Source organism: Corylus avellana, chromosome 1, assembly GCF_965113065.1.
Source record: "Corylus avellana chromosome 1, dhCorAvel1.hap1.2, whole genome shotgun sequence".
Taxonomy (NCBI): Eukaryota; Viridiplantae; Streptophyta; class Magnoliopsida; order Fagales; family Betulaceae; genus Corylus; species Corylus avellana.
In genome coordinates this window covers 14,934,130-14,962,122 of record NC_142490.1, presented here as the reverse complement: position 1 = coordinate 14,962,122, position 27,993 = coordinate 14,934,130, and the positions used below count along the sequence as shown (strand labels likewise).

Below are 27,993 nucleotides of genomic sequence, written 5' to 3'. Positions count from 1 at the left end.
AGATGGGTGGGGCAACCCAACAAAAACCCCAGTACAATTAGAAAAGAAAGTTGCATAAAATAAAAAACACTTTCATCACCAATAGAGAAAGTAGATAAAACCCACTCGCTTGTTCCAAATCATTCCAACGCCTGCTTTACGTAGAAGATCAAAACTTTCATGCTTTTACATTAAACTTGAATGCCTCTTGTTCTTCATGGTGTCATTTCCGGGAGTTTTCAATGTCAATCACGAACCGGTACTTGACATCATTCTTTAGCAGCCTCTCAAGAGCTTCATTTGCATATTGAATGGGAACTACTTCGATTTGAGGATATATTTTGTGAACAGCACAGAAATTTAACATTTCTTGTATGTCTTTCGTACCTCCAACTCCACTTCCAGTAATGGTTCTCATTTCTGCCAAGAGGCCAATGCATGGAGTTAGTTCAATAGGCTGAAAATTTCAAAAACCTATGGAGTTGGAAATAGCTGTCAAAGTTTTCCTTCAACTAAGTTGAAAATAAACTGACATATCTCCTTAGAGTGTGATTTTCATGTGCATTGTTAACAAACCGAGTCAGAAGGATTTCCTTCGATTCAATTTGGTGAAAAAGTTGGTCCTTACCTGAATAAAGGCCCATAGGGTTGAACTTGAGTTCACCCGGTGCACACACTACGACCAGAACACCAGTAATCTTTAAGATTGATATGTATGGATCAAGTGGGTGTTGACCAGATGCTGTGTCAATTATAAAGTCAAGTGACTTAACTAGGGCCTGCAAAAAAAAAAAAAAAATGCCATCATCAACTTTAGTATTGCAAATGTGCTCCCAAGAAGACACAAGACACAAGACTTGTGTGTTTTACCGCCATCTCCTCTTGGTCAGATGAAATCACAAATTTGTCTGCACCAAGAAGACTCAGAGCTTCCTCTTTCTTGGATATGCTTGTGCTAAAAACTGTTACATTCAACCCAAAAGCTTTCCCAAACTTCACTGCCATGTGACCTAGACCACCAAGCCCAATCACTCCAAGAGATTTTCCAGCTTGATTCATCTTATGGCGCATCATAGGAGCATAAACAGTAATTCCAGCACAAAGGAAAGGGGCAGCTGAAGCCAATGGATAGCCGTCAGGAATAGTATAGCAGTACCTGCAGATTTAAGACCAAAACAAAACTAGTGAAAATTATTCCGTTTCTTCGTCATCTTCTCGATCGACATCAAAGACGCAATGAGTAATCGTCTCGTTTTCCCTTGTCGAGAACGGAACCAGAATTTTTTATTCAGAGGGCCAAAGTATGAATGAGGAATCAAATCGAACATTGTACGTGAAGGGTACGACATTATAAAGGACTTGCCTTTCATGGACAACAATGTAGTCGGAGTATCCTCCTTTGGTGATTGTACCATCCATATCAATGCCGTTAAAAGTGTAAACAGCTCCCTTTGCACAATGAACTTCTAGCTTTTTGTTACAAAACTCACAATCCCTGCAAGAGTTAATATAAGTTCCCACCCCAACATGGTCGCCAACTTTGAAACGATGGACGTTGGTGCCAACCTCTTTCACAATTCCCGCAATCTCATGTCTGGCATGCAATTAATCAATATTGATACATCAGTTTAATGAAATGTAAGATGTTACGATCCTAAGTATTTCAAACGGCTTAAGTACAATCTTAATCATGTGTATATAAATTTTTGAACACCTCCTTACAAGCCAATTTTTAATGATGAGATATACCTAATATTTGTATAATTTGATATTAGAACCAACAGCTTGTCTAGCATGGGATCCAATGCGTTGCAACTTTGTGGTTGAGTTACAAAGGAAGAGACTTATAGGCATGAGAGTAATTCTATTTGTCACCCTCATCTTCCCAAATCCTATGTTGTGTGGTTCCCCTAACTAAAAAACTTAATCTCCATGCACCAAATAGTATGCAGCACCATGCCATATAGGCTTTGGGAGAATGGGTGCGGGGGATGGGAGATGACATATAACATTACTCATAGGTTAGTAAAATGTCTTGGCACTATGTATAAGGAAGTATATTGTTAAATCATTGAATACCGATAGATGCAGAGTGGAGCCGCCAAAAAAAAAATAGCTATTATCAAATCAGTGTTAATAAAGTGGGCCGTTATGGGTGTCGAACTTAAGTGTCACACAGGTTAAGTACAATCTTAACCGATATATATACAAATAGACACCATCTCCTTACAAGCCAATTTTCAAGGCTAAAACATTTGTATCATAAGAATTACCAAGTATCAATTAACCAGTGCACATACCCAGGCACTAAGGATACTTGGAGTCTCCATGTTTGTTCCTGGTAAAAATCAAATCGCCATAACAAATGCCACAGTGGGTGATTTTTATAGAAACGTCGTCTCTTCCAACAGCCCTGCATAAAATTTTCCAACCCAGTTAATCAATCTTTTGACAGAAATATTTACTATTCTGCAGCAGAACAGTTGAGCAAGCAAATTCAATGGTTCTCTTAATCATGGCTTTTGAAGTTGGAATTAGGCAAATCGCATAATGGGTCATCAAGAAGAAAACCAATTAAACATACATATATACCTTCTGCTGAATTTGTAAGGTGAGAGAACTCCAGAAGAATCTTCTGCAGCCCATCCAAGGCAGTCTTCATTGGCAGTTGCAGAGCTCATTATTGTTTTCTTAGAACAATATATAAGAGCTAAACAAATAATAAAAGAAAATCATCAACATTCTATCTATCATCCACTTCAAAGTAAATTGAACTGAGAACCCATTTCATGATCTGGATTAGATTTCAAAAATGCAGTGCAATTTGAAAGTTAATAGAAAAAAAAATGATGGCTCACCAAGAATACAGTGTGACAGAGAGAATCTATGATATATATGTACTAATATAGTAGTATGCTAAGTTGCTATTTATAGTATAAAAGATGAACAACATCCACGTATGCTGTGACCTCCAATTGAGAAGCTTTTATTTATTTATTCAAAACTTGCCATGATTGCCGCCATATGCTGTCGTGACATAAGGGACGGCTCAATGTGTTTTGGGGCCTTAAGCAAAACTTTGAAATGATGCCTTATTTTTTTTTAAAGTAAAGTAAAAAAAATTTAAAAATTTAAAAATTTAAATTTAAATTTTAAATTTTAAATTTAAATTTAAAAATTTAAAAACTTATTTTAATATTATAATTATATTTTTATTTAAAAATCATTATTCTCGCTTTTGGGATGAAAAATTACTGATTAAGTTTTTATATTTAAGATTTTATAACATCCTTTTTTTTCAATTGATAATATACCTAATCCATTTAATCTCTCTTGTGACATTGTTGATCTTAGGTAGGATTTTATCAATTTTAATAGTGAAAAACTTCTTTTTGCAGAAGCAAATGTAACTTGTATTGTCAATAAAATTATATAAGCGATACATGCATTTGGAAAAGAATCAAGTCTTTTTACATAATTTAATATGTCAATTGGAGCACTTTCTTCTATTTGTAAAATTTCTTTTAAAACTTTTAGTTCCGAAAATAAATCTAATCCATTGATATCATGTTTTAGGAAACCTTCTAGATTAAGACATGTATTTTGCAAACTATCATCATCTAGTGATTTTAATTTCTTAAAATTAAATAAAAAACCAAAAATATTTTCGTATATTTGAAATTGTTCAAACCTACTTTGAATTGAAGAAATAGCTTACTCTACTATATATACTAGCTTAGAACCCGCGCTATGCGCGGGATTATTCATTATAATTTGATTTTAAAACTTAAAATACATCTTCATTGTATTTTTTATTATAGGTCAAAAAAATTGTGTAAAAAAATCTATCATGCCTATTTCAATTAAAAAAAAATACAAAAAGTTATTCAATAGTATATTGTTGAACATAGTGACACAATTACACATAAGTTTGCATTAATATATAAATCACATAAAAATATACTATCATAAGAACCATATATAATTTTAGTTTTAATCCATATAAATTAAAACGTATTAAAAAATTCTCATATGTGTAATTTAAAACCAGCTGGAATGAGTTAAAACATAAAACCCTTAAATCATAAGACCCATAAAACATATTAAAATATTTATTCTCATAGGAGTAGTTTTATTTCTTTCATCAAAGAAAGAGATAAAAAATCGTAGAAGGAATATTGGAACACAAAAAAACATAATGAACAACAAAGTCAATTAAATTTACAAAAGAACAATAAGAAATTTGAATGAAAAATAATATATAAATTAGAACAGAAAATAAGGAAAGAGTAACCCTAAACCATATAACAATATATTAAGAATTGTAGCAAAACTGATAGTAACCCTAAACCCAATAGGTTTTTGTGTAATACCTATTATATTTTAATACAAATAAAACTCATAAAATTCTGGATATTTAAAAAATAATACAAAGCAAAATAACAAATCTTTTTTTTTTTTTTATGGATACAAAAATAACAAAATCTTTCACTCAATATTTAATGCAATCAAATAAATCATTTTAATCTTCCCTTAATCTAAAAAATAAATTAAAACAACCTAAATTTGTCCCCATATGTGTAGTTTAAAATGAAAAGCATAAAGAAAGAAAAAAAAAAAACGAAAACTAATAGAAAATTAGAAAAGAAGAAAAAAAAAAAAGGGTAAGAAAACGTGAATTTTGATTATCAAAGTATTAATATAAAATTAGCATAAAATTTTAATATTTTTGGTGTAATACCTATTATATTTTAATACAAATAAAACTCATAATTCTGAACATTCAAAAAAAACAAATGAACAAAAAAAAAAAAAAAAAAGGCTGAACAAAAAATTTCACAAAACAAAACGGAAGCATATTCATCTCTACCTAATCTCTAATTTAAAACGGTGTTTGGTACAAAAAAAATTCTCAAGAAACAAACTAAAGATCATCAATTCGCAATTGCTAAAAAATTATACATAAAAACACAAAGATACATTCATCTCGAATATCTCATACCTTAAATCATAATTCGGAGTCACATATATTTCCATGAAACTTATCAAATATACATTGTGCATCTGTCAACTTTTATAGGAAAGAGTTTTGAAACGTTGTTGCCGTATAAGGAGAGACATGAGTTTAAAGTAAGAGAGATTGACTTAATTTAGGGTAAGAGAGATAAATGTGTGTTAATAAAAAGAAATGTCAAAATGAATTAATTAAGAAAAAATTATGTTTTAATAAAGAGAGAGATACAATCTCTAATTTAAAATGGTGTTTGGTAGAAAAAATTATAAAGAAACAAACTAAAGATAATCAATTCACAATTGCTAAAAATTTATACATAAAAGCACAAAGATATATTCATCTCGAATATCTCATGCCTTAATCATAGTTCGGAGTCACATATATTTCTATGAAACTGATCAAATAAACTTTGTGTAACCGTCAGCTTCTATAGGAAAGTGTTTTGAAACGTTGTTGCCGTAGAAGGAGAGGGTGAATTTAGAGTGAGAGAGACCGACGCGATTTAGGGTGAGAGAGATAAATGTGAGTTAATAAAACGAAAGGTCAAAAGGAATTAATTAAGGAAAATTTTTGTTTAAATAAAGGGAGAGATATTAATGCATTAAGACACTTAATTTATTAAAAAAAAAAATCGTAATTTAGGGTGAGAGAGATAAACGTGAGTTAATAAAAAGAAATATCAAAAGGAATTAATTAAGGAAAAATCGTACACTTAATTCATTAAAAAAAAATAGAAAAGGGAAAAACCCCTTTCAATATTTGCACGGTTCAATTATTAAAAATTATGAGTAAAAAATTTTAATTTTTTTTTTTTAAAAAAAAAGGACACTTGAGTTAATAAAAAAAAAGGTCAAAAAGAATTAATTAAGAAAAAATCGTACACTTAATTTATTAAAAAAAAACATAGAAAAAAGGATAGACCTTTTCAATATTTGCACGGTTCAATTATTAAAAATCATGAGTAAAAAAATTTAAAATTTAAAATTTAAAGAAAATATTGTTGGTGTGAAAAAAAAAAAAAGTTATAATTTCATTTATATTATTTGATTCGGACATTAATAATACTTAATTTATTGAATAATTTATGTATGAAAAACTCTTGAAATATAATCAACACAATTAATTACGCTAATTAATGACCAGCGGTAAAAATAAAAAAACGGTTCAGTTATTAAAAACATGGACACGTGTCGCAATTCTAAGCACTCTCTACGTCAAAACTCGACTTATATATAAGAAGTAATCAATTCTAAAAGATTATTCAACAGATTGTGTTGTCTCGTCATTACCATTCTCATCAAACTGTTTATTTCTACGAACTATACGTTTTTCACGAAAAAACATGTTCTATTTCCATTATGGTTGCAACTTGCAACCTCTTTAGATGAAATCATAACAGATGTAAATCTAGTTTCTCTATAGCTTTTAAAATAGAAAGTAAGACCTTTTAATTAATCTATAGCTACATCAATATGCATGTCTTTCGATTGTAAATTTTTACTAACAATATTAACAGCAAATAAAATATCATGCTGCTCCCATTTGATAACAAAAACAAAATACTCTATCCAAATCTTTTGAATAGACTAGTCATTTTCTATTACGCTGCTTCCATTTGATAATTTTCGTATATAATATGTACTAGACAAATGCCTAGAGTTCTCATCTTTAGGAAAATCTATATTATTGTATCTTATTGGACCATTTTCTGCTAATAAATCCCTTAATTTTGAATCAATATTTTTCCATCGGCCTGGGTCATAAATATTTGTAACAATAGAGTTAGATACATCAATAGTATTTTCATTATCTTCTAATTCTTATTGATGATTTCTTGTTCATTTATGAGTTTTTCACCTAAATTATCCTCAATAATTTGTTTATTGCTAATAACAAATTTATTTAGAGCTCCGCTTTGAGATTCAATCAGTTTCTCTACTTTTCTCTCTTTTTTTGAAGTTTTTCATATCCAGAAGCTTATTTTCTACAAGTAGACATGTTTGATTAAAAATATTAACAAATTAAACAAACACAATTTATATAAAAAAAAAATATTATGACTATAATAAAATAAATTATAAAAATAGAATAACAAAACCTGATTTAGAGAAGCAGAGACTAGAGAGTTCTTGGAGATTTCTCGTTTTGGAGAGGAAGAAGCCAAGAAGGTTTTTGAGAATTAGTATAAACGTTCTTGATCTTTAAGAGAGTCAACAAAATTGCAGGCTAGATAATAGATATGAGTGAAGGACCGAAGGTTCTCGTTTTTATGTGAAAGTAGGTTTAAATTTACCATTATTAGAGGCCTTAAATATTTATGGAGATTTTTTTTGGCCTTAACAAAAAAAATTTCCACAAAAAAAAGTTTTTTTGGTCCTTATTAAAAAAAAAAAAAATTATCAAAATTTTTTTTTGGGACTTATTAAAATTTTTTTTGGGGCCTTAATAAATGGGGGCCCTAGGCGACAGCCTAAGTCGCCTAGCCTTTGGACCGGCCCTACGTGACATCTGCTCTTATCTCATCATTCATATAAATTTAATAAATTTAATAAAAAAATTTATTTTTTACTACTTTATTCAATTGCAGTCATCTACGATAGTTTTATTTATCTTTTCATATACTATTAAAATATTATTTTTTTAAAAAATAAAAGTTTCCTATCTCTCTTTACTTTTTTTTTAGAAAATTTCAACACAATCCTTAATTAATGACAAAATATATATATATATATATATATATATATAAGAGATAAATATTTTATGTTAAAATAATGGATAGTGAAATAAAGTGCTACTCAATATTATAGCATTCCTATATTTAAATAATGAAAAAAAATCATAGGAAAACTGCTGCTAGTATTCTTAAGAAATTAAAGGCGAGAAATTCCTCTCATCTCTTTCTTTTTTCTATTCTTGATAGTGTGATTAATTTAGAGATAGGTACAAATAATCATATTTGTTTTGACTAAACTATTCATATTTTTGTCTTGTTTCATAGGGAGATTGTTGAGTGGGTGACTTGCTTTTCACAAATCTTGCGGTGTGCCCATTCTTGTTGATTTTGTACTTCTCTTTTTTACCATGAGCTTGAGTGGTTTTCTTTTGTACTCCATCATTTTGTTAGTAAATTTTCTCTAGATTATCTCCGACTGTAATCCTGTAAATGTTATAAATTTATTAAGCTAAACTACATAAATTTTAGAATCTGTTTGAGTGTGCGTTTAAGTGTAGCGCACCAAATTTAGAACCCTCAATTAAAGAGATTACTTTGATAATAAATATTATTTTAATATTTATATTAAGTAAGAATATTTATTTTTGAAGAATTTATGAGATCATATGAATATTATAGGTATGAATATTAATTTTATGAGAGATTATGTCCAGATTATCTCTCTTTATTCTCCCAAACCTCTCACGTTCAACATCCATTTCCACCTTCTTCCTATTCTTTTCTTTCTTTATTTTTCCTTTTCCCCATTTTTCTCCAGCCGCCTCAACCACTTCCCATTTCTTTTCTTTATTTTATTTTTCTTTTCTCCCACTCATTTTCTTTCTCTTTTCTTTTGTCTCCTATCTTGTCTGCTACTTTCAAGAGGCGGTGAGGAGGGAGATAGGCGGAGATGGAGAGAGAAGTGAAGAAATTCATAATAAAATGATAAATCACGGAATAATAAAATAAGACACAAGATTTTTATGTGGTTCGGTCTAAGACCTACATCCACAAATAAAGCCTAAAGGTTACATTAAGTTTTTATTCAATGAATAATTTTACAATACAAATGGTCCATATTTATAGGGATGAGAGATAATACAAAATGGTATGGTTGATAAAATCAAATCAGATATAATATATCTTATTTGATTTTATCAATTACAACCAATGCTAATATATTCCCATAATATTACAATATATTCTAACAAGAAGGAGCTACGGTGAGAGAGAGAATATCAAAGAATAGAGAGAGAGAGCAGAGATAGTGAGAAAGAGATACAGAGGGAGAAAAAGAGAGAAAGAAAAGCAACTTGAGAGAGAGATGAAATTTGGGTTGTTTTTACAGATAAAATTATTGTGTTCATATGAGGTAAACCCACTTCCTTTTATTAGTGATTGATTAGTTCATTTCAGTTGAAGTTAATTTTAAGTTGTTATTAATTCTACGATGGTTAAACAGAATGGTAGATTTGTCAAGGTGATTTATTACTATTTATGCATTTTTGTGTAAAACTGTAAATAATTATTTATTTATATATTATGGAGTTATGTTGCATACATGACAGATTTTCTAAAAAAAATTTTCAGAAAATGTTGATGATTATAAGAAATAAGAATAATGATAAACCCTCCTACATATTGTCCTAAGATGTATCAAAAGAAGTACAAGAAATGCAAAAAAATGTTATAAAATGAGGGCACATGTATGGAGGAGAGTATTTTTGACCCTATGAGAAACAAGAAATAATAGAGTTTGGTACCGATACTTAGATAGAGACAAAACCACTGAAAGAGGCTCTGCCATAAGGTGGTATTCTCAGAAGGTAGTATTCCATCAACAGTCTGCTAAGTGCACCCAAAGATAAATTGGCGGACGGGCATGGTTGTGGTCGTAGTTCAGTGCCATGGTCACAAGGATCCGCAACCCTCGTACACAGAGGTAACAATGTACATGGGCCCTATTATGAGATAATGATAATAAGAAATTTCGTTGATTTATGATGATGTTTTATTGTTAGACGTATCAGTATGTTTATACTACGGGATGTGTAACTGTACATATGTCTATCGTTATGGCTAGTTTGCATATATATTTTTTTATGTGCTTTTCGATTTTCAAAACTGAAAACAATGAGTAAAATTATTTATGGTTGTGGATTTTACTTATTGGCCTCCCTTTGGACTCATTCAATTTAATTTCTTGTTTTCGCGTAAAAGAGCAAGCTGGAATAGAAGGCCGAAATGGGAGCAGAAATAATTTATCCAATAATTTGTATTAAATACTCTGATTGACCTTATAAATTTTTGCAAAAAAATTTGTTGTAAAAGACAAAAAGTGACAAACCTAGCCTTAACGGGTTGGGGGTGTTACATTAAAGGGCTTAAAAGTGCGTTTAACACTCAAAAAGTCTGTCCGAAGAAAAAAGTATCAATTTGATATAGAAATTGAAAGCGCTTTTAAGGGTGTAAAAAGCTCAAAAATAGTCAAAACGCACTTTTGGCAAAAGCTTAAAAATGAAGCTTTTGCCAAAAAATGATTTTTGACTTAAAAGCTCTATTTCTCAAACATACTCTTAGTGTCCAATGTGATTGTGATTATTTTCTATTATGCTCTTTTTTCTTCTTTGGTGATCCTTGAATTATTTTGTTGCAACAGATAATAATGTATTTGAAATTGAGACTAATTTCAGCCTTCATATAAACCTGCTTACTAAATTAAGTTGTAAGAAATGATCTTACGCCATATGACCAGCCCTTATTATTAAGTTAGATACAATAAGTCAAAGAAAGATGAAAATTTTTTTAGGTGATACGTATTGATCTAACAAAGTTTTCATCTGAAATGGGTCGGATGAATTCCTCAATTTAGTTTATTAAATTGACATCTGTATTTAGATCACATGATTCTCACATGCATTTTTTTAATAATATTAACATATATTAGTTTAAAAATACTTGTGAAAATGGGTTTGAGGACATCTACTAAAAATATTTTATAAGAATCACATGCATTAAGGACAGATTTCAGTTTAATAAATTGGTTTTAAAAAATTCCCTTCGACCCAATTTAGTAAAGTTTGTACCTATTTAGGTTAAAAATAATGATTTAGATTTTAAAACCCTACAACGGATTTTCTTAGAAAAACTAACTTTGAAGATTGTGAGAGGAAGGTGAAAAGATATTATGTTCAAATTGTGTTATTCTTCGATGGTTGCTCACAATAGTTCCCGCTTTCCTAATGTTTTAGAATCTTTTTATTTGTGTTCTTCTTTTTCTCCTTAAATGCGTATTTATCTTGTATACTTTGCATCATTCTTCACACTTTTTATAAAATTGAATTACTTATATATATTTATATATATATATATTATTTCTTATTTTCCTAAGATAAATATTCATTGACTTGCTTCTCTCTTTCTTTTCATCTTCACATCATGATTTGAATCGGTCATTCCCGTTAATTGGCTGCGTTGTTTTTGCTTTAGTTTCTTTAAAGCAACAAACTCTCTCATAAACTTCCACCAATTAAGGGTGTCAATGCGGGCGGTTAAAAACCACCCGCTAACCGCTATAACCGCTAACTATTTAACCGCTTAACCGTATTAATCGCTAACCGCCTAACAGTTAGCGGTTATTGGGTTTACTAACCGTAACCGCTAACCGCCTTTTTATATAATATATTTTTATAATTATAATTATAAAAATATTTATACATATAACATAATCACTTGATCCTTAAATCACAATTTTTTTAAAAAAATAATTAAATCACAATTTGAGTATTAATATATTAATTATCACTATAATTTATATGATTATATCACATGATCAATTGATCATTAAATTATTTGATCATATAATAACAAATTATACATATATAATATGACATAACTCATAAGTATACCAACTCATACTAATACAACAATTAAATATCTAGAGACTTATTTCCAATGTATGTTATAAACTTATAAGTCTATATATGTTATAAGTCTATATAAGTCTACATATGCATATGAATAATATAAATGTATAATATCAATACTTAATCATATGATTCAATGACAATTTAAATACTTTATTCAAGACTTCAAGTTAATCATATTATTAATGTACAATGATGATATGATTCGTATAATATCAAATTAAATAATTGGACATTGAATTAAACAATGACCAACGTGTTACTTATAAACATAATTTAAGTATTAATGTATTATCATTATATGTTGTAATAGTTGTTTGAATTCTGAACTTTTTTTTATATGTTGTGTTGATTTTTTTTTTTTTTAAAAAAAAAAAAGAAAAAAAAAAAGAAAAAAAAAAAAGAGTTAACCGGTTATGATTTAATATTTAAGGAAATTTTTTTAAAGTACAAGTAAATGTAAAGAGGGTAAAAAAAAAAAAAAAAAAACCCTAAAAAAAGCCCAAAAACGCCCAAGAAGCCCCAAAAAAAGTCCAATTTTGAAAATGCAGTTAGCGTGCAGTTATCTATTTCACTAACCGCTAACCATAACTGCCTTGACACCCCTACTACCAATCTTGCTTAACTTCTTTCTAAACCCTCTCAGTAAATATCCCACAAAATCCCATGCAAACTTTCCCATTCCCTGTGTCTTTCTATCTTCAACACAATATATATATATATATATATATATATAAAAGGAAAGATGATATCCAATTCTTGATATATTAATAATAATAATTATACATTTCCATAGAAAAAACATATTATTAATACAATGAGAAAACACCCGTGCTTTATATGCTAGTTCCATGGAGTAGCACAATAATAAATAACATTTCCAACATGGAATCTCTCTCCCTCTCTCTTCCTCCCTCTCTGCCCACAATACAAAAAGGATACGAAGAAATCAAAGCAACTTAACAAAACTGCTTAATCCAGCAAACGACATCTGAACTGGCCACCAGATAGAGTCAGCTTCTCTGCTTTCATGACTGCTGATAAGGGAAGAGGACTAAAACTTCGAGATGGGCCATAGAAATGGGGAAAGCTGTTGGAACCATCCACAATTTCATATACCAATCCGTCACCAAGCTACAACAACATGCACATAAAAAGGTCCTTCAAATTTTATGTTAATACACAATCAATAAAAAATAAAAAAATAAAAAAAAGAATGACATTAGCTTTTCATATAACAATCATGGTCTCAAGAATCAAGTATTTAAGTTCTGCAACATATTCTTGCTCAGTATTCCATCATTCAAATCCCATATTTGGCCTTCTCTCTTTAAGTTGGCAACCCCAAGTTGCAGGAACTTTAAGGGTGCATCTACTACAAGGATATATGCTTTCAGGGACATTTCAAAATGTCCTCCCGTAGTCTAATTACATGAACCACAGGAATATTACATGACTGAAACACAAATTTGCTTGAAATGTTGAGCAAATTTTTAAAAATGACACTCTATTAAGAAAGTTAACTGGACCAACCCTTTGCAGCTGGTGCCTTCAAAACACATTGCAAGCCCTTTAACCATTTTAAATTATCTGGGTTCAACAAATGCAGAGACTAAAATGAGAAACAAATTGAAATATTCATCAACAGATTAAAATGCAATTCTCAGACGGTTTATGGGCAAAACAATTGGTCTCTCATTACATCTCATGCTTGACTGGACCTAGAAAGTCTGCAAGTCATACCTTGATATATCCTATTAGGGATATCATGGAAAATAGATTTGGACTCAACAATGCTGTGTTAACCACTTACTTTTACGATTTCTATCCAATGTGAAACATAACCACGCATACATGTTTACTCCAACATAGGCTAATCAAAAGTTTTCCTTTTAAACTTGTTATTGCTTGTCATCCCTTCACATCAATACACATGTATTCAATACATCACTCAACATGAAATTTATGTTGCCTCTACAGCTAATTTCTGTCTATACTCACACTGAAGCTTATTAGCATACCTTCTTAGCATCGATTTGAAGCAAGTACAAATCCAACTTGGTGTTCAAGAAAAAATTCTGTAATGTTGACTGCACCTGCAAATCAGCCACTATATGGAATCAGTTTTACCCTCAAATAGAAATATTGCATTAATATAAAGTGTTTAAAATATTAATTAAATTATTAAGTTTAACTTTTCAACTTATGCTCTTAGGATAAGCAATAATTTAACATGGTATATCAGAGTTTGACCAATGTCTTTGTTTCTTAATTCACCTCCTACCTCAATTAAATAGAATGCACCAATTAAATGATTAAATTCATTATTTTCCACCCGCTTAAGCTTTTGGGATAAATGATATTCCACTAGTTAAATGATATAGCAATTAACCGCCCAGATTATTGGGAATAAACCAGCCACAGTGTAATTAAATAAATTTTCTTTCACTTTTCTCTTTGTCCTTTCAAATAACAAACCCAATAGTTTCAAAATAAATATCTTCGTTCTAAATAGGACCATTATACAGATATATAAAAGCTACAAAGTCGGTCTCACTCTTCTTTTTTCGGTTCCATGCAATTCCTCCTAAAGTGGCCGGTCTTGCCACAGTTCCAACATTCTGTTTGTTCTCTAGATCTCGATTTGCTTTTTCCTTTTCTTGACTTTGATCTGCTCCAACTAGAGTTTTTTTCTTGTCCTCTACCACTTGTCTCGAGGTTTAAGGCAAAACCAGAACTTAAGGTTTCACCTGTATCTCTTCTACGAACCTCCTCGTTTAAAATCAAATCTCGGATAGCTTCATATTTGAGTTTACTCTTCCCTGCAGAATTGCAAACGACCATTCTCATGGCCTCCCAACTATTTGGCAAAGAGGCCAAAACGATTAGCGCACGGATCTCATCATCAAAGTTAATCTCCATAGAGGACAATTGATTTGTGATTGTATTGAACTCATTCAAATGTTGCGCTACTGGAGTACCTTCCGCCATCTTTAGATTAAACAACTTTTTCATTAAATGCATCTTGTTGTTAGCAGACGGCTTTTCGTACATACCGGACAAAGCTGCCATTAGACCCGATGTCGTCTTCTCCTTCATAATGTTGTGCGCAATTGTTCTTGACAGTGTTAATCGAACAACTCCCAGCACCCGTCTATCAAGCAGAGCCCATTCGTCATCTTTCATATTGTCTGGTTTCTCCCCCAAAAGAGGCAAATGTAGTTTCATCCCATACAGATAATCTTCTATCTGCATCTTCCAATGCCAGAAATCTGTGCCGTCAAACTTTTCAATTCTTGTTGCCTTTCCTCTTTCTCCTGTCATCGCTCCCACTGGAACTTGGCTTTGATTCCGGTTGTTAAGAAATTTATCCTATTTTTTAGAACCAGTGAAATGCGAAAAATAAAAAGAAAGCTAAAACACGCAATTACAAACATAGATATCTACGTGATAACCACTAAGGGCTACGTCCACCAAGTTTTAGCAAGGTTTCACTATTTATTGAGAAGCAACACAGTAAGCGTGAATATACAACGAGACATCAATCACGGAAAACCCTAGCCACTACAAATAAGACCCACAATCAGAAGCCTCTCGGACCCACGAGGCTTGTCCATGAGTACTCCAGCTCGGGACAATTGGCCCAAGCCTCCGTTCTAAGGACTAAGCCGAAAAAGAAAAAGAAAAAATCTCATTTAAACCATAGCCATTCCAATGTGATATAGCTATTAACCGCCCAGATTCTTGGGTATAAACCAGCCACGGTGTAATTAAATAATTATTCTTTTATTTGCCTCTTGTCCTTTCAAATTACAAAACCTATAGCACAGATACACTTATGAAAAAAAAAAAAAGCTCTTGATTTCATATGAATAGGACTTTCAATGAAAGTGTTGTTAATTTGTTTCAATGGACTATGATAGTTCAAGAAAAATCTCAAAAAAATATATATTTTTGAGCGGTAAAGAGTGGACAGTTATCTCGAAAAGAAAGCAATTCATGTAGATTGACAACAACCGAGTGTAAAAACTAAGGACCTGATGAAGACTGCTGAGATGGATGAATCCAGAAGATTTGTCAAGTTCTCCACCGAAGATTGACCCAGTCTTTTCAAACTCTTCCCACTCCTTAGCCGTGCTGATTCTGTACACGAACTCTTCGGCTTCACCCACTCCCTCCTTCGAAGCCATTCTTGTTGCTACCGATTGGACGTGGGAAAACCCAGATTGATAATCTTTCAATGAATTATACCCAGAATTTAAAGATGGGATTTTTTTTTTTTTTTTTAAATCAAAGGGGGGAAAGGGGAAAGGAATTAAAGATGGGATTTTTCCGAAGCCTATTCGCTTGTCTGCTCACCCACTCTTTTCATGTCATAGTGATTGGGTTTGACCCGTTTGGGGGACACCCGTTAATGTTTTCTATCCGGTCTTTTCTTTTTTCTTTTTTTAATTTTTATTTTTTTAATATATATATATATATATATATATAAATCACAAACAAAAAAACTTGAAGAGTAGTGGAGCCACCCACTTAATTTTTAATTATATATTTTACATTTTATGATTTTTATTATGCATGAAAAATATCATAATATAATTGGTGTTGATGTGATATTTGATGGTTTTCATGAGAAATTTAGTCTGAAGTTGAATGCAATGATTTTTTTTTTTTTTTTTTGGCAAATTGGTATAACCAAGTAAAATTGATTTTACATGTTTTCCAAGTTTTTATATTATTAGACAACAGAGGAAAAGATTAATAATAATAATAATAATTAAATTAGTCACTATATTTTATGTCATTTTCAAATTGCTACTATTATTTAAATCTTATTTCATTATTCTTCATTATTTGGACTGTTAAATAGATTCTTCCATCCAAAAGGCAGCGAGCAATGAAATAAATTTTAATTTATAAGAAATGATTTAAATCATTATGACCAATTTAATAATTTTTTAAAAGAAAAAAAACAAAAGAGATTTTAGGTTTTAAAATTTTCCTAACTACATTCGTATCAACCAATATACTCATGATCCTGGTTAAAATATCACAAACTTTCTGCCAAAGAGGGTAGTAGTAAATTCCCTGCGATAGACGTTTAACTAGCAAATTTCCTCTTCCTCTTTGGTTTTTCTTCCCCTTCCCTCCCCGCCTCTTCTCTCCCCCTTTTTTCCCTTTTTGCTTGTCTTTGTTTTTTGCTTGTTTGTTTGTTTTTGGCACACTTTGTGGGTGTCGTTCTTGGGGGATTTACTCAAACTACCCCAAGTTCTTTGAGTGCGCCGTTGATCTCCTCCACGCTGCTTTGTCGTCCACCATCCAATGCCGGTTTTATTATTGCGCCCCCCACCGTGTTTCACTGGCCCTATTCGCTTCCAACGCCAGCTTTGGTTTCCGGCAAGCACGCGATCAGTCTTTCTTCCGGCCGCCGTCATTTGCCTAGTGTGCTCCTGTTTTTTGGCTTTTCTGGTTTTTTTGCTTTTATTTTCCCTATATTTTTTAGTTTACGTTTTTTTTCTTCTGCTATTTGTTCCTTATTTTATATTTCCTGTTGTTTTGTTGCTTGTAATAAGGCTATATTCTCTTGTTGATCCGTGAGGTATTTGTTTATGCTCCAGACCCTTGGGTTGTGGATGAGATTTATATTCTGGGTTTCGGGTCGAGGGAGTTTCGGCATGGGGGTTTTCTACTCTCAGGTTGAGGAATAAGAGCTACCTATGCATTGGAATGAGTCTGTTTGAAGCAGATCTGTTGTTATATATGAAGATTAGTCATGAGTTAACAGATATTATTTGAGATTGGGATGGTTGTATTTTTTACGTCATCTTCAACGTTTGTAACCTTGTAGCTTCGACTATATATGGTTGCTTCAAAGCTTTTTGCTTTGTATTGTAAGAGTTTTATGCTCGTATTATCTTTGAATGATTGTGACTGAAATGTTTTCCTCTTCAAAAAAAAAAAAAGAAAAAAAAAAAAGAAGAGAAACTCTTAATTTAACCTACTTTGATATTTTAACACTCCAAAGGTAAATCTTTGCCTAATATCCTATGTATGAGAAATTGAACAGCCTAATCTTTTAGATTTGAGTGATATTAGTAGTACTATATATTTTATTATAAATCTTTATAAATTGACATGGTACTTATCATGTTAGCTATTGACGTGACAAGTAATACGTAAACCATTACATCAATTTGTAAGAAATTATAATACCCTAAATATTTTTCTTTAAACTTTGAACATGCTTGATAGTTGATCCAATGGTGATGGGGCATAATCCTTGACCTTTCGCTACAATGTTTAGCCAACATTGTAAAGCATTTTATTATAAAGATTGATGGGACATCAAATCATATATGTCAAACAAACAAAACTTTTTTTAATTTTTGTTTGTTTAAAAAAATCATGTAGGTTTTAGATATAATAAAGTTTAATTGTGTTTATCATTATATTTAGCCTTTTTTTTTTTCTCTCCAATTGTTAGATTACACAATAGAGTGTAATGCTATCATTCACTCATTTTATATTAGTTAAGGTGATGTGTTTCAAGTAATTATTTTTAGATAGTTAACATAAAATTAACTAAAACTCATTTTATATGAGTCAAAGTGATATGAGTATAAAGAATAACACTACTAGTAGTTGTAGTCTTGTAGAGATAGTTTTGTTATTTTCTCAATAAATAATGTTACTATTAAAACTCATTTATTACACTTATTTTATGCAGATTGATGTGACATATTTTAAATAATTTATTTTTAAGTCATTAATATGAAAATTTATTTAAAATATCCTACCGCTATAAAATGAGTGTGAGCGAAGAATAATGCTACAAGTCTATTTTATGTCTTTTTAACAATGGTGTGGCTCTTCAAATTATTATTGAGCTTGTGATTGATTATAATAATATTTTAATCAAATAATAATTTTAAATGCTACAAGTCTTTTTTATATCTTTTTAAGAATGATATGGCTCTTCAAATTATTATTGAACTTGTGATTGATTATAATTGTATTTTAATCAAATAATAATTTTAAATTATCTTATTTTTTAAGAAACATGAGAGAGACAATAAAAACTTTTAGAATTTGTGGTGAATTCTCAATTTCATGTCTCCGGAAGCTGTAAATGGGCTTTTTACCGATGTGATGGGCCAAATTAAGCATTAGAGGGAGTGCATCAGCAGTGAATCAGTCATGATCCCCCAGAGACTCCAAGCGTCCTCCATGCGTGAATTCCAAGCCGATCCTAAGGACTGCAAAATTTTCCCAATAAAAACCCGCAGCGTCAACTGCGAGGCCGCATGAGCAGTACCTGACCCACCTTTTGCTCCTGCTGGCTGCTTCTACACCAACAATCATGGCTACAATGGCGAAACCTGGCGCTCTTGGTCCCCTCAATGCCCACTTCAAAAACCTCCCTCTCATTGACTTTGCCTCCTCGATCATTCGCCCCAACTTTGGACGCTCCCACCTCCCTCTTCAGCTCAATGTGACTCTGAAGCACACCAAGAATGCCTCAATTGTGCCCGTCATCAGAGCCCAGAGCTCTCCTGGTGTGTCTGACACACTCGGCCTTCATTTTTGGGGAAATATATTCATGGGTGTTTGATAAAGATTAAAATTTTAGTTTAATTATTACTTGGGTGTCTCAAAGTATTGATATTTTTACTCTTGCTTTGCTTTTAGATTATCTCCCGGACGCCAAGTTTTACAAAGTGGAAGCTGTTCTGAGGTGCGTGTGCTTCTCAACCTGCTTCGATTTCTGTGTTTTTTTGTTTCGTGCATGTGATTGATTGTCTGCTTTTTGAGTGTGTGTGGCTTAGTAAGCCTGCATGCATGTTTTAGCAATGTTTTCTAAATCAATATAGTCATGGGCTTTTCCTTCTTTTTTTTTTTTTTGTTGAAATGACCTCATTGAGTTTGCCATGCCTAACTATGTTTTCATTATCTTTGTTTTGCTGCTGAATTTGGGACGAAATAGGCCCTGGCGAATCCCGAAGGTTTCTTCGGTAAGAGTTAATGAAACTTGACCATGATTATGTGTGATTGATCGCTGTGATATGCTTAACCTTTGAGTAGTAATTACAAGTACTCTCTTCTTTGTTAAATTACCATTTATCTCAACAACTCAACAACTTAAGTGGATAGAAAGAGGTAAATTTAATCACTTAATCGTTACTTTAACACTCTTCCTCACATGTGGGCTCAAACTCCCTTTTAATAGGTAAGGCTCAACATGTGGAATATTTAATTAAATGGGGGGTAATTTGACGGAGTCAAGGTTCGATCCTATGACCCTTTGGCTCTAATACCATGTTAAATTATCTGTTATCCCAAAAGCTGATAGAAAGAGATAAATTTAATCACTTAATCATTACTTTAACATTCTTAGGTTGTAATCAGTTTCTAAAATACTCAATAGCCTTTGCATGTATGGAATTTATTACTGCCATGATCAAATTCAGTAGAGACTAGAGATTCATGAATGTTTTCATATATGCATTTCTGTGCATTATATCTTCTAAAAGCTCCAAAATCTTATGTAGTGAAGGTCAGTGGTACTTTGTGTTAATGAATTTTTGTTAAAGTAGTTACCAAGCTGCAAAACTTACAAATAGTAAGGGGAGGATCCACCGGACACTCTGCTCTGAATGGGGTGACACCATGAGATGAGTAGAGAAGGAACTGATGGCATTGATTTGAAGTTGTCAGTTGGAGATCACAAGATAAAGGGTGCCAAAGTAGGAAGAGAATTAATGGAAATTTTCTTAATCAAGACATCTTCCATCTCAGGCAAAACCCTTGTTTTATTGACCCTCTAAATTTTGTGGTCATTTACCAGCTTGTCTTTTTACAACATGTGAAAAGAACCAATTATAGGCTGTTATATCAGAACTATTGTTACCCTTGTCCAGATTTTGAAGCTGTAGGCCAAGTCCAGTGCCACTGCCTTAGAGTCAAGGCAGGATCCTGATTAATTAAAGATTAACACCATCTGGCCTGCCAAGAATGACACAACGACAAAATCATTAAAAATATAGGGCGCAGATTACTTCCCTTGGATCTTCTTAACCATTTTTGGGAACTGAATCCTACTTTACTGTGACAAAATTTGGATTTTCCCAAACATTCTATATAGGCGGAACAAACTAGAATGTCGGTATATGTCACGACAAACTCAATCTAATCCCTGTTTTGTAACGGAATCAGTTGTCTATTCTAGAAGTTGCATAAAAGTTTCATAGCTGTGACCTCACATGACGCACCCAAAATTTTTGCCCTCGGTTATTGTAACACGTAACAACAATATATGAATGGTTGAAGGAGGCAGTGGTTACTAATAGACAATAATTATTTTGTAGTCAATTATAACATCCGCACGTGATTGTTATTTCAATGGTAAGTAAAGGATGGTATTAATGACTTTCCACCCTCTGGCTATATACATCTTATATTCATCAATGATACCTTACCTTACCTTAACCCTAGTGCTTGCTATAAAATGATGCCTCTGGCCACCATTTCGCTGTATACTTTTTCATTCATTTCTGAAATTCCTCAAACTATCATATGGACATTAATGCTAAAGTTATGAAAGGAGAGATGCCTTTATCATTGTACTATCATAGCTTTGGCCAATATTCTCCTTTACAATTTTTCTCTATTTACTGAACTTCGCCAAACCTAAGCTACTTAATTAGATAATGTGGAAGTAATATTTGTTTCTTTTCTGAAAAATAAAGGCCCTGCTGAAGATGGGAATTCGTGGTGTTACGGTATCTGATGTTCGGGGCTTTGGTGCTCAAGGTGGCTCAGCAGAAAGGCAGGGTGGTAAGTGTGTTGTTTAGAAATGTTGAAAACTTGATTTACTATTCCTAAATATTATGTACTAATTAGATTAGTTGATTTTGATTGATATCTTACGAAGAAAATTCCTTTTCTCAATTTTGCACACTTCCTTTATTTGCAATGCATACTTACAATCTATCAGATTTAAAACAGTTATGTGGTTCATTAACCAATTAGTTATATTTTGATATAGAGTTTTCCTTCATGTTTAATATTCTTTTTGTTGAATTTTTATTATTATTATTTTTTTATCTCTTTTGGTGCCAAACAAAGAATTCTTTTGGTTGGCTATGCTTACCTTTTTATCCGATCTTTCTTATATAGTCGTTGAGGTGGTATTTTGTTTTTATCATTTCTTGTTTATTGCTCTGCAGGCTCTGAATTTTCTGAAGACAATTTTGTTGCTAAAGTTAAAATGGAAATTGTGGTTGGCAAAGATCAGGTATGAAGAGTCTAAGTGGTATGTCTGTTGTATAAAAACTAGAAACTAAACCATTATTTCTCTTGCAAATAAAATAAGTTAACTATTTGCGACATTGCTGCTTAGTAAGGAAAAAAAGTCATGGTATATTTTGTCGCTATAATGTTGCTAATTAGTATCTGGATGCCATCCTCTCTTAGGTTGAAGCAGTAATAGACAAGATAATCAAGGAGGCAAGGACTGGAGAGATTGGCGATGGCAAAATTTTCTGTAAGATTTCATGTTTCTTTGTTAGTTCTGATGAGTAGATTTCGACTCCTTTATTTCCTTTTTTTCTTTTCTTTTAAAGCTTTAAGGCTAATATATGAGTCTAAATATACACGCAGGTTGATGGAAAATTAAACCTTAGTTGGTTTTTATTTTCTTTTCTTTCTTGGTAGGTTATTAATATAAAGTTATTTTAGGGATTTGCTTTTTTCTATATTTGTTGTGTCTACTATGTTTTCATAAATATTATACATTGCCTCTATTTGGTTTTAGGGATAACCAGATGTACAAAATTATGCTAGATCACGTTTGCAGCTTGAGGGAATTGGTTCTGTTTTGGTGAACTGTAATTCTCCAGATGAATGACAACTGCATTTTCTTAGTGACACCTTTCATGGTAGTGCTTCTCTTAATCTGAAGCCAGAAGCTACTAATCCATTGGAGAAAGAAAACACACACATTGACAGACAAAAAAAATTATTTTATTTTGTCATTGCTATATTTCTTGTCTTGCTGAGGATTTCTGCATTTCTTTGTCGGAACGAACATACTTTACAGAAATCTGAAAACGTGCCACGTTTCACATGAGCACGGTACTAGCTAAAAATAAAATAGGAGTGAATATCGAAAAAAAAGTGCTACTGAGGAAAGATCTAAATGCTCAGGGAAACATGTTTCCTTCAATTATGAAGTTGATACGTATGCTTTTAGGAAAGATCTAAATGCTTTGAAGCAAAAAGTGAAAGTGAGAAGTGGGGGGCTGTTTTTTTTTTTTTTTTGTGGGTTAATTTTATGCATATGAAAGCCAGACTATTGGCTAATGGGGGAATGTAGTAGAACTTTAACATGCCTACTCATCTGATCATATAGCTGCATCAGAATTATCTCATCAAGTGAAACCTTTTGAATCAAATTACTTCATCAAAATTGACTTGTGTTTGAAGTCCAGAGTGGTAGGTAAAACCCAGATACCTGTACTTGGGTTTCGTTTATAATCAAGTTGCTCATGTAGATATTAATCATAATGTTGGCCATTTTGATTTTTTTTTTTTTTTGGTGGGGTGGTGGGGTGTGGAAGGTGTTTTCTGGGTTCTATTGGTCATTAAATGGCTTCAGCTTTTGTAATCAAACAAGTAAAGATTTTCCATTTGTTGTGCAGTGGTGCCCGTCTCGGACGTGATAAGAATTCGTACTGGTAACTCATTGTACTATGGATCGACGTCCAAAATTTTTGTGATACATTATGTTTTCCTGTTTTGTATACTAATCTTAGATACACGATTTCCAGGCGAGCGCGGCGAGAAGGCAGAGAGGATGACCGGTGGGCGAGCTGACATGTCAGCTACTGCATGATCTTTAGAGATGAAATGAGCAGTGCAGATTTAGAGCTAAGCCCTCCTCCTGCAACCTGCTCTAAACAACCCCAACCCATTACTCCCTGCTCCTTTAGAGCCAAGAAGATAATGCTACTTATGGTTTCTAAGCTTTCTCTTGTGAGGAATAAAATATGAAAGGAAAGACTAGTCTTATTGCTTTTCTTCTCTCTCTCTCTCTCTCTCTCTCTCTCTCTCTTTAATCGTTAAGCCATTGCTTGCTTTGTTATCAAGCTTCATTTGGAAAATCTTGCCATTGTAAGACGTAAGGAAAGAGTCCAAATGGAGAGCTAGCCTGAGAGAGTCCAACCGTGAAAACAATTTCATTGAAAATCAACGAAAAAAAGGAGAAAGCCTGAGAGATATTTAATCTGAGTTTTGATAAACCAGTTAAAAGCAAGCAATGGTTTCTTCCTAATCTGACTAGAAACTTTGGAAGAAAATTGGAATGATTACAATCAGTCACTTTCAATGTTTGCTTTCTAATGGAAAATTGTAAGTAAAGGTTTATTATATATAGAAAACACATTTTCAAATGCGGATTCCATTAAAATATATATATTTTTTTTGTTAAAAAACAAAAATTATCTTTATGTCAACACATTTATATTTATCCAAATATGTCAACAAACATACGTCATAAACACAAAGATGAGATCGACGTTACCATACGTTTAATTGCATTTTTAAAAATATCGTTTTCAAAGCTAACATTTTTAAATTATTATTTTGAACTCTCACGTTTTAAAATCGCAAATTCAATCCCAACTTAAAATTCAAATGCAAAAAATTAATTAATTAAAAAAAAAAAAAAAAAAAAAAAAACAGCGTGGAAACGAACTTGATTCTCGGTCTTGCTGTTTTCTATAAATAGACACGTCCCTCGTTTCCATTGCCAGCATTGTTACGAAGTACACCTTCCTTTCCTTTACAGCAAAAGGGGTAGATCTCTGTTACCGTCTCCAGGCAAGTCGTTGAAATTCGTTTCTGTCTTCAAATTTTGCTTTCAGATCTTCGTATTGTTGTGATTGTCTTATTATAGCTTTGTTTTCTGATCAATTTTGTGAAAAAAATAAATAAAAAAATCCTCGATCTATTTTTTCTATCATTTATTCGTGAATTGAATTTCTGTAAATCCCTTTGGATCTCTCGCTACATGATTGGAATTATACATTTTTGATACATCTTTTTTCTGTTAATTTTATGTACCATTCTGATCTTCAAGCTGTCATTTATATGAGATTCAGTTTCTCCGCCGTTGGATCCAATGGCGGAGATAGAGGGGGACGGAGGAGGCTCCCGCCCCCCTTGAATAGGCCCAAATCTCCCACACCCACATTTTCAAACTCAAGCCAAAGCCAGACCAAAAAACAAAAAAAATTGCCCATTTGTCTAGTTTCAAGGCACGTTGCAGCAGCTTCTTTTCACCTGCCATGTACCAATCTTCACTCTTCGCGCTCAACTGTTTGCACTTAATCACTCGTGCTATATTCTAAAGTTATGATTTTGATCTAAATGTGTTATAATAACAATTACTCTTGAGAATTGTATGTCATATGATATGCTGGGGATCTCTTTAGCTTTTGATCCAAATGTTTACTGTCGTGATCACACAAATGTTGTGTTTATTCTAAGTTTTGTATTATTTGGTTAAGAACTGAGAAGTATTGGATTTTCTAAACAATGTGTTTTTGGGGTTCTTGTTGCCTGGATATAGAATAGCTTGAGAAAAAAAATGGGGCTGTCTTTCACCAAGCTTTTCAGTCGTCTCTTTGCTAAGAAAGAGATGCGTATACTCATGGTGGGTCTTGATGCCGCTGGTAAGACCACCATTCTCTACAAGCTCAAGTTGGGAGAAATAGTCACCACAATTCCTACCATTGGTAAGTTCGAACATCAATATATCAATTAGGTGAATTCATTGATCAGTGAAGTTAAATTCAATTTTTTTTTTCAATTGCTTGTGGTGGCATTTTGATTTCGGTTGTAAGATTCCATATACAGAAAGGACTTGAGCTTTCTCTTGTTAAACTTTAATGGTGGTTGTGATTTCAAACATGTGTAACTTCATTTCTGGCCATTCGAGGTGGAAACTGGTTTGCAATTGTAGTAATAACTTTTTGGTAAAGTACATCTGGCAACGGATATGGGATGGTTTTTTTTCCCTGTTTAATTGAAGTGTTCATTGGCAAATTAATATTATTCTGGAGAAGGCAAGTTTTTACTTGTATTAAAAAAAAAAAAAAAAAAAAAAAACTTTGGTGAAGGATAATGCTTTTAGCATTGAGTTGATTATGACGCCATTGAATTTCATGATTGCTACTGTTATTGTGCAGGCATTTTATTAAGTTATGTAATTTGATGGATTTAAAAGTAGTTCTTGTGTTGCATTGGTCTTACAAGCAGAACTGATGTATTATTTATCAGGATTTAATGTGGAGACTGTGGAATATAAGAATATCAGCTTCACTGTCTGGGATGTTGGTGGCCAGGACAAGGTATGTAGATTTAGTTTTATAAAGACATATTATTTCCCATTCTCTTTGCTTTTTAAAGAATTTTTCTTAGTAAAGATCATAAGTGACTTTTTGAGTACTGATTTTTGAGACGATTGTTTGATTAGCTTGAAAAGGAGTGCTTATGGATGATTTAGTGCTGGTCTGATTACTTCTATCTGGCTGGTGCTGATTATTTGTGACACATTATGCTAAGAGCTGAACTATAAGAAAAGATGCAATGTAGGATTGTTCCTCTCTCTCTCTCTCTCTGGGTTTTTTAAGTGGAAACTGATACATAATTTGGCTTGCACCCCAATGTATCTTTTGATCAATAATAGGCAGGGTGTTTCCTCTCCTAGCTTTCCTTGTATTGTTTTCTTATTTAATATTGTTAATCATAAAATTGCAGATATACTATAATTGAAGTCAGACCTCTCTATGTCACATGATCTGAATGTTGAGATGTATTTGATTCCATCATAATCAATTAAATTCCTGTATAAGTTTGTTATTCTCAATTAATCTTGTGGGTGGTTTTTTGTTTTGTCCTTCCAGATCCGTCCTTTGTGGAGACATTACTTCCAAAATACCCAAGGACTCATATTTGTGGTTGATAGCAACGACCGAGACCGTGTAGCTGAAGCTAGGGATGAGCTGCACAGAATGTTAAATGAGGTATGAGAAAGCTTTGGAATTTTTTTTACCATCACTGCTTATGAGCACGATTTAAAAGTAAAGTTTTAAGAGAAGTTGCACCATTTAGATGGACTTCAAATGTTTGCTTTATTAGTCCTCCCTGATAGTATTATTATTTGTTGCTATGTCAGGATGAGTTGAGGGATGCCGTGCTGCTGGTGTTTGCAAACAAGCAAGATCTTCCAAACGCCATGAATGCTGCTGAGATAACTGATAAGCTTGGCCTTCACTCCCTCCGTCAACGCCACTGGTAAGAAATGTTTTAGCTTCTCTCTCCCTCTTTCCCTCCTCCCTCCTCCCTGCAGTGACTCACCATGTACACCATATATTGCAGGTATATCCAGAGCACATGTGCCACTTCTGGTGAAGGGCTCTATGAGGGACTTGACTGGCTCTCAAACAATATTGCCAACAAGGTTAGTCATGCTCTAGTATATGGATGTTAACTTCCTTATCAGATTCAGCTGTTGCAAACACCTTGATTTTTTTTCTTTCTTTCTTTCTTTTTGCTTAATTTCTGTTTCTTTTATCTATGTAATTGCAGGCATAGATGGCTTGATTCTTGAGTTTCAGGTTGCAGCAACTGCAGAAGCATTTTTCTGATGTTCTGGATCTTGCTTCCCTGTTTAGCATAACCTATTCTACCATGTTTATGGTTTCCCTTGCAGACTTTCTCGTTGTTACCTGTAGTTTCAGAATAATTCTTAAAAAAATTCTTTCTCATGGTATTACCCCAATAGAATTGTTTTTACTATTGTTCGGTGAATGTAACAACAAACATTCATCTTTTGTTCGAAACTGTAGAGCAATATAATTCTGCTGTGGTTGGTTACCTGATTGATTGAGAGCAAATGTTAGTGCCACTTCTTTTCTCAAACAAATTTCCTTTCGAATCTGCATATCTAAACAATATAATTTAGTTGTTTATTTTTCGTTTGTGAACGGGGAAATTATAAAGTTTTTCTCTAAGAAATATTTTTTAGTCCAGTTTATTTAATTAATATTTTTTAGAAAATATGCTTATTAGTGCATAAATCTGTAAAATATAACTTACACCATAATGCCTTTTGTTCATGCTAAACACAATCTGTCCGTTAATTAAACTATCATTTTCTAAATAACACTCCATATTAATTGCTTGTTCACTTATTCTCATACAAAAAAAATGAGATAGAGAATAGTAGGGGTGATATCATTATTTAAAACCTAGCAATAAAGGATGGATTAGCAATGTAAACACAAACACATGGAAAA

General features: G+C 32.3%; 4 protein-coding genes and 1 pseudogene across 7 annotated transcripts; 2 read left to right on the top strand and 3 right to left on the bottom strand.

The window, feature by feature from the left end:
• Nucleotides 1–202: 202 nt before the first annotated feature.
• LOC132172648 (putative cinnamyl alcohol dehydrogenase 1) lies at nucleotides 203–2,663 on the bottom strand. 2 transcript variants are annotated; one of them, XM_088516169.1, is made up of 6 exons: nucleotides 2,572–2,663; nucleotides 2,276–2,392; nucleotides 1,343–1,573; nucleotides 850–1,135; nucleotides 608–758; nucleotides 203–399 (listed from the first exon to the last, which is right to left on the bottom strand). In XM_088516169.1, exons 3-6 carry the CDS (start codon nucleotides 1,396–1,398, stop codon nucleotides 203–205), a joined length of 690 nt encoding a protein of 229 aa, XP_088372295.1. In that variant the 5' UTR covers nucleotides 1,399–1,573; nucleotides 2,276–2,392; nucleotides 2,572–2,663. The 2 variants fall into 2 exon arrangements, with proteins under 2 accessions (XP_088372295.1, XP_088372296.1); XM_088516170.1 differs by lacking the exon at nucleotides 2,572–2,663 and having other exon boundaries at nucleotides 644–758; nucleotides 2,276–2,316.
• On the bottom strand, nucleotides 2,287–3,747 carry LOC132169177 (uncharacterized; annotated as a pseudogene).
• Nucleotides 3,748–12,378: 8,631 nt separating this feature from the next.
• On the bottom strand, nucleotides 12,379–16,003 carry LOC132170644 (dihydroorotate dehydrogenase). Of its 2 annotated transcripts, XM_059581697.2 has the most exons (3): nucleotides 15,670–15,998; nucleotides 13,654–13,728; nucleotides 12,379–12,766 (listed from the first exon to the last, which is right to left on the bottom strand). In XM_059581697.2, the coding sequence occupies exons 1-3, from the start codon at nucleotides 15,820–15,822 to the stop codon at nucleotides 12,605–12,607; spliced, it is 390 nt and encodes a 129-aa protein (XP_059437680.1). In that variant the 5' UTR covers nucleotides 15,823–15,998; the 3' UTR covers nucleotides 12,379–12,604. The 2 variants fall into 2 exon arrangements, with proteins under 2 accessions (XP_059437680.1, XP_059437681.1); XM_059581698.2 differs by lacking the exon at nucleotides 13,654–13,728 and having other exon boundaries at nucleotides 15,670–16,003.
• A 2,815-nt stretch (nucleotides 16,004–18,818) lies between these two features.
• GLB1 (nitrogen regulatory P-II-like protein) lies at nucleotides 18,819–23,711 on the top strand. Its single transcript, XM_059584680.2, has 8 exons — nucleotides 18,819–19,188; nucleotides 19,322–19,367; nucleotides 19,617–19,644; nucleotides 21,379–21,466; nucleotides 21,859–21,926; nucleotides 22,106–22,175; nucleotides 23,332–23,367; nucleotides 23,461–23,711. The coding sequence occupies exons 1-8, from the start codon at nucleotides 18,993–18,995 to the stop codon at nucleotides 23,523–23,525; spliced, it is 597 nt and encodes a 198-aa protein (XP_059440663.1). The 5' UTR covers nucleotides 18,819–18,992; the 3' UTR covers nucleotides 23,526–23,711.
• Nucleotides 23,712–24,435: 724 nt separating this feature from the next.
• Nucleotides 24,436–27,571, top strand: LOC132170225 (ADP-ribosylation factor). Of its 2 annotated transcripts, none has more exons than XM_059581124.2 (7): nucleotides 24,436–24,511; nucleotides 25,263–25,428; nucleotides 25,973–26,043; nucleotides 26,599–26,718; nucleotides 26,871–26,989; nucleotides 27,074–27,155; nucleotides 27,284–27,571. In XM_059581124.2, exons 2-7 carry the CDS (start codon nucleotides 25,281–25,283, stop codon nucleotides 27,287–27,289), a joined length of 546 nt encoding a protein of 181 aa, XP_059437107.2. In that variant the 5' UTR covers nucleotides 24,436–24,511; nucleotides 25,263–25,280; the 3' UTR covers nucleotides 27,290–27,571. The 2 variants fall into 2 exon arrangements, with proteins under 2 accessions (XP_059437107.2, XP_059437108.2); XM_059581125.2 differs by having other exon boundaries at nucleotides 24,458–24,511; nucleotides 25,268–25,428.
• The last annotated feature ends 422 nt before the right edge of the window (nucleotides 27,572–27,993 follow it).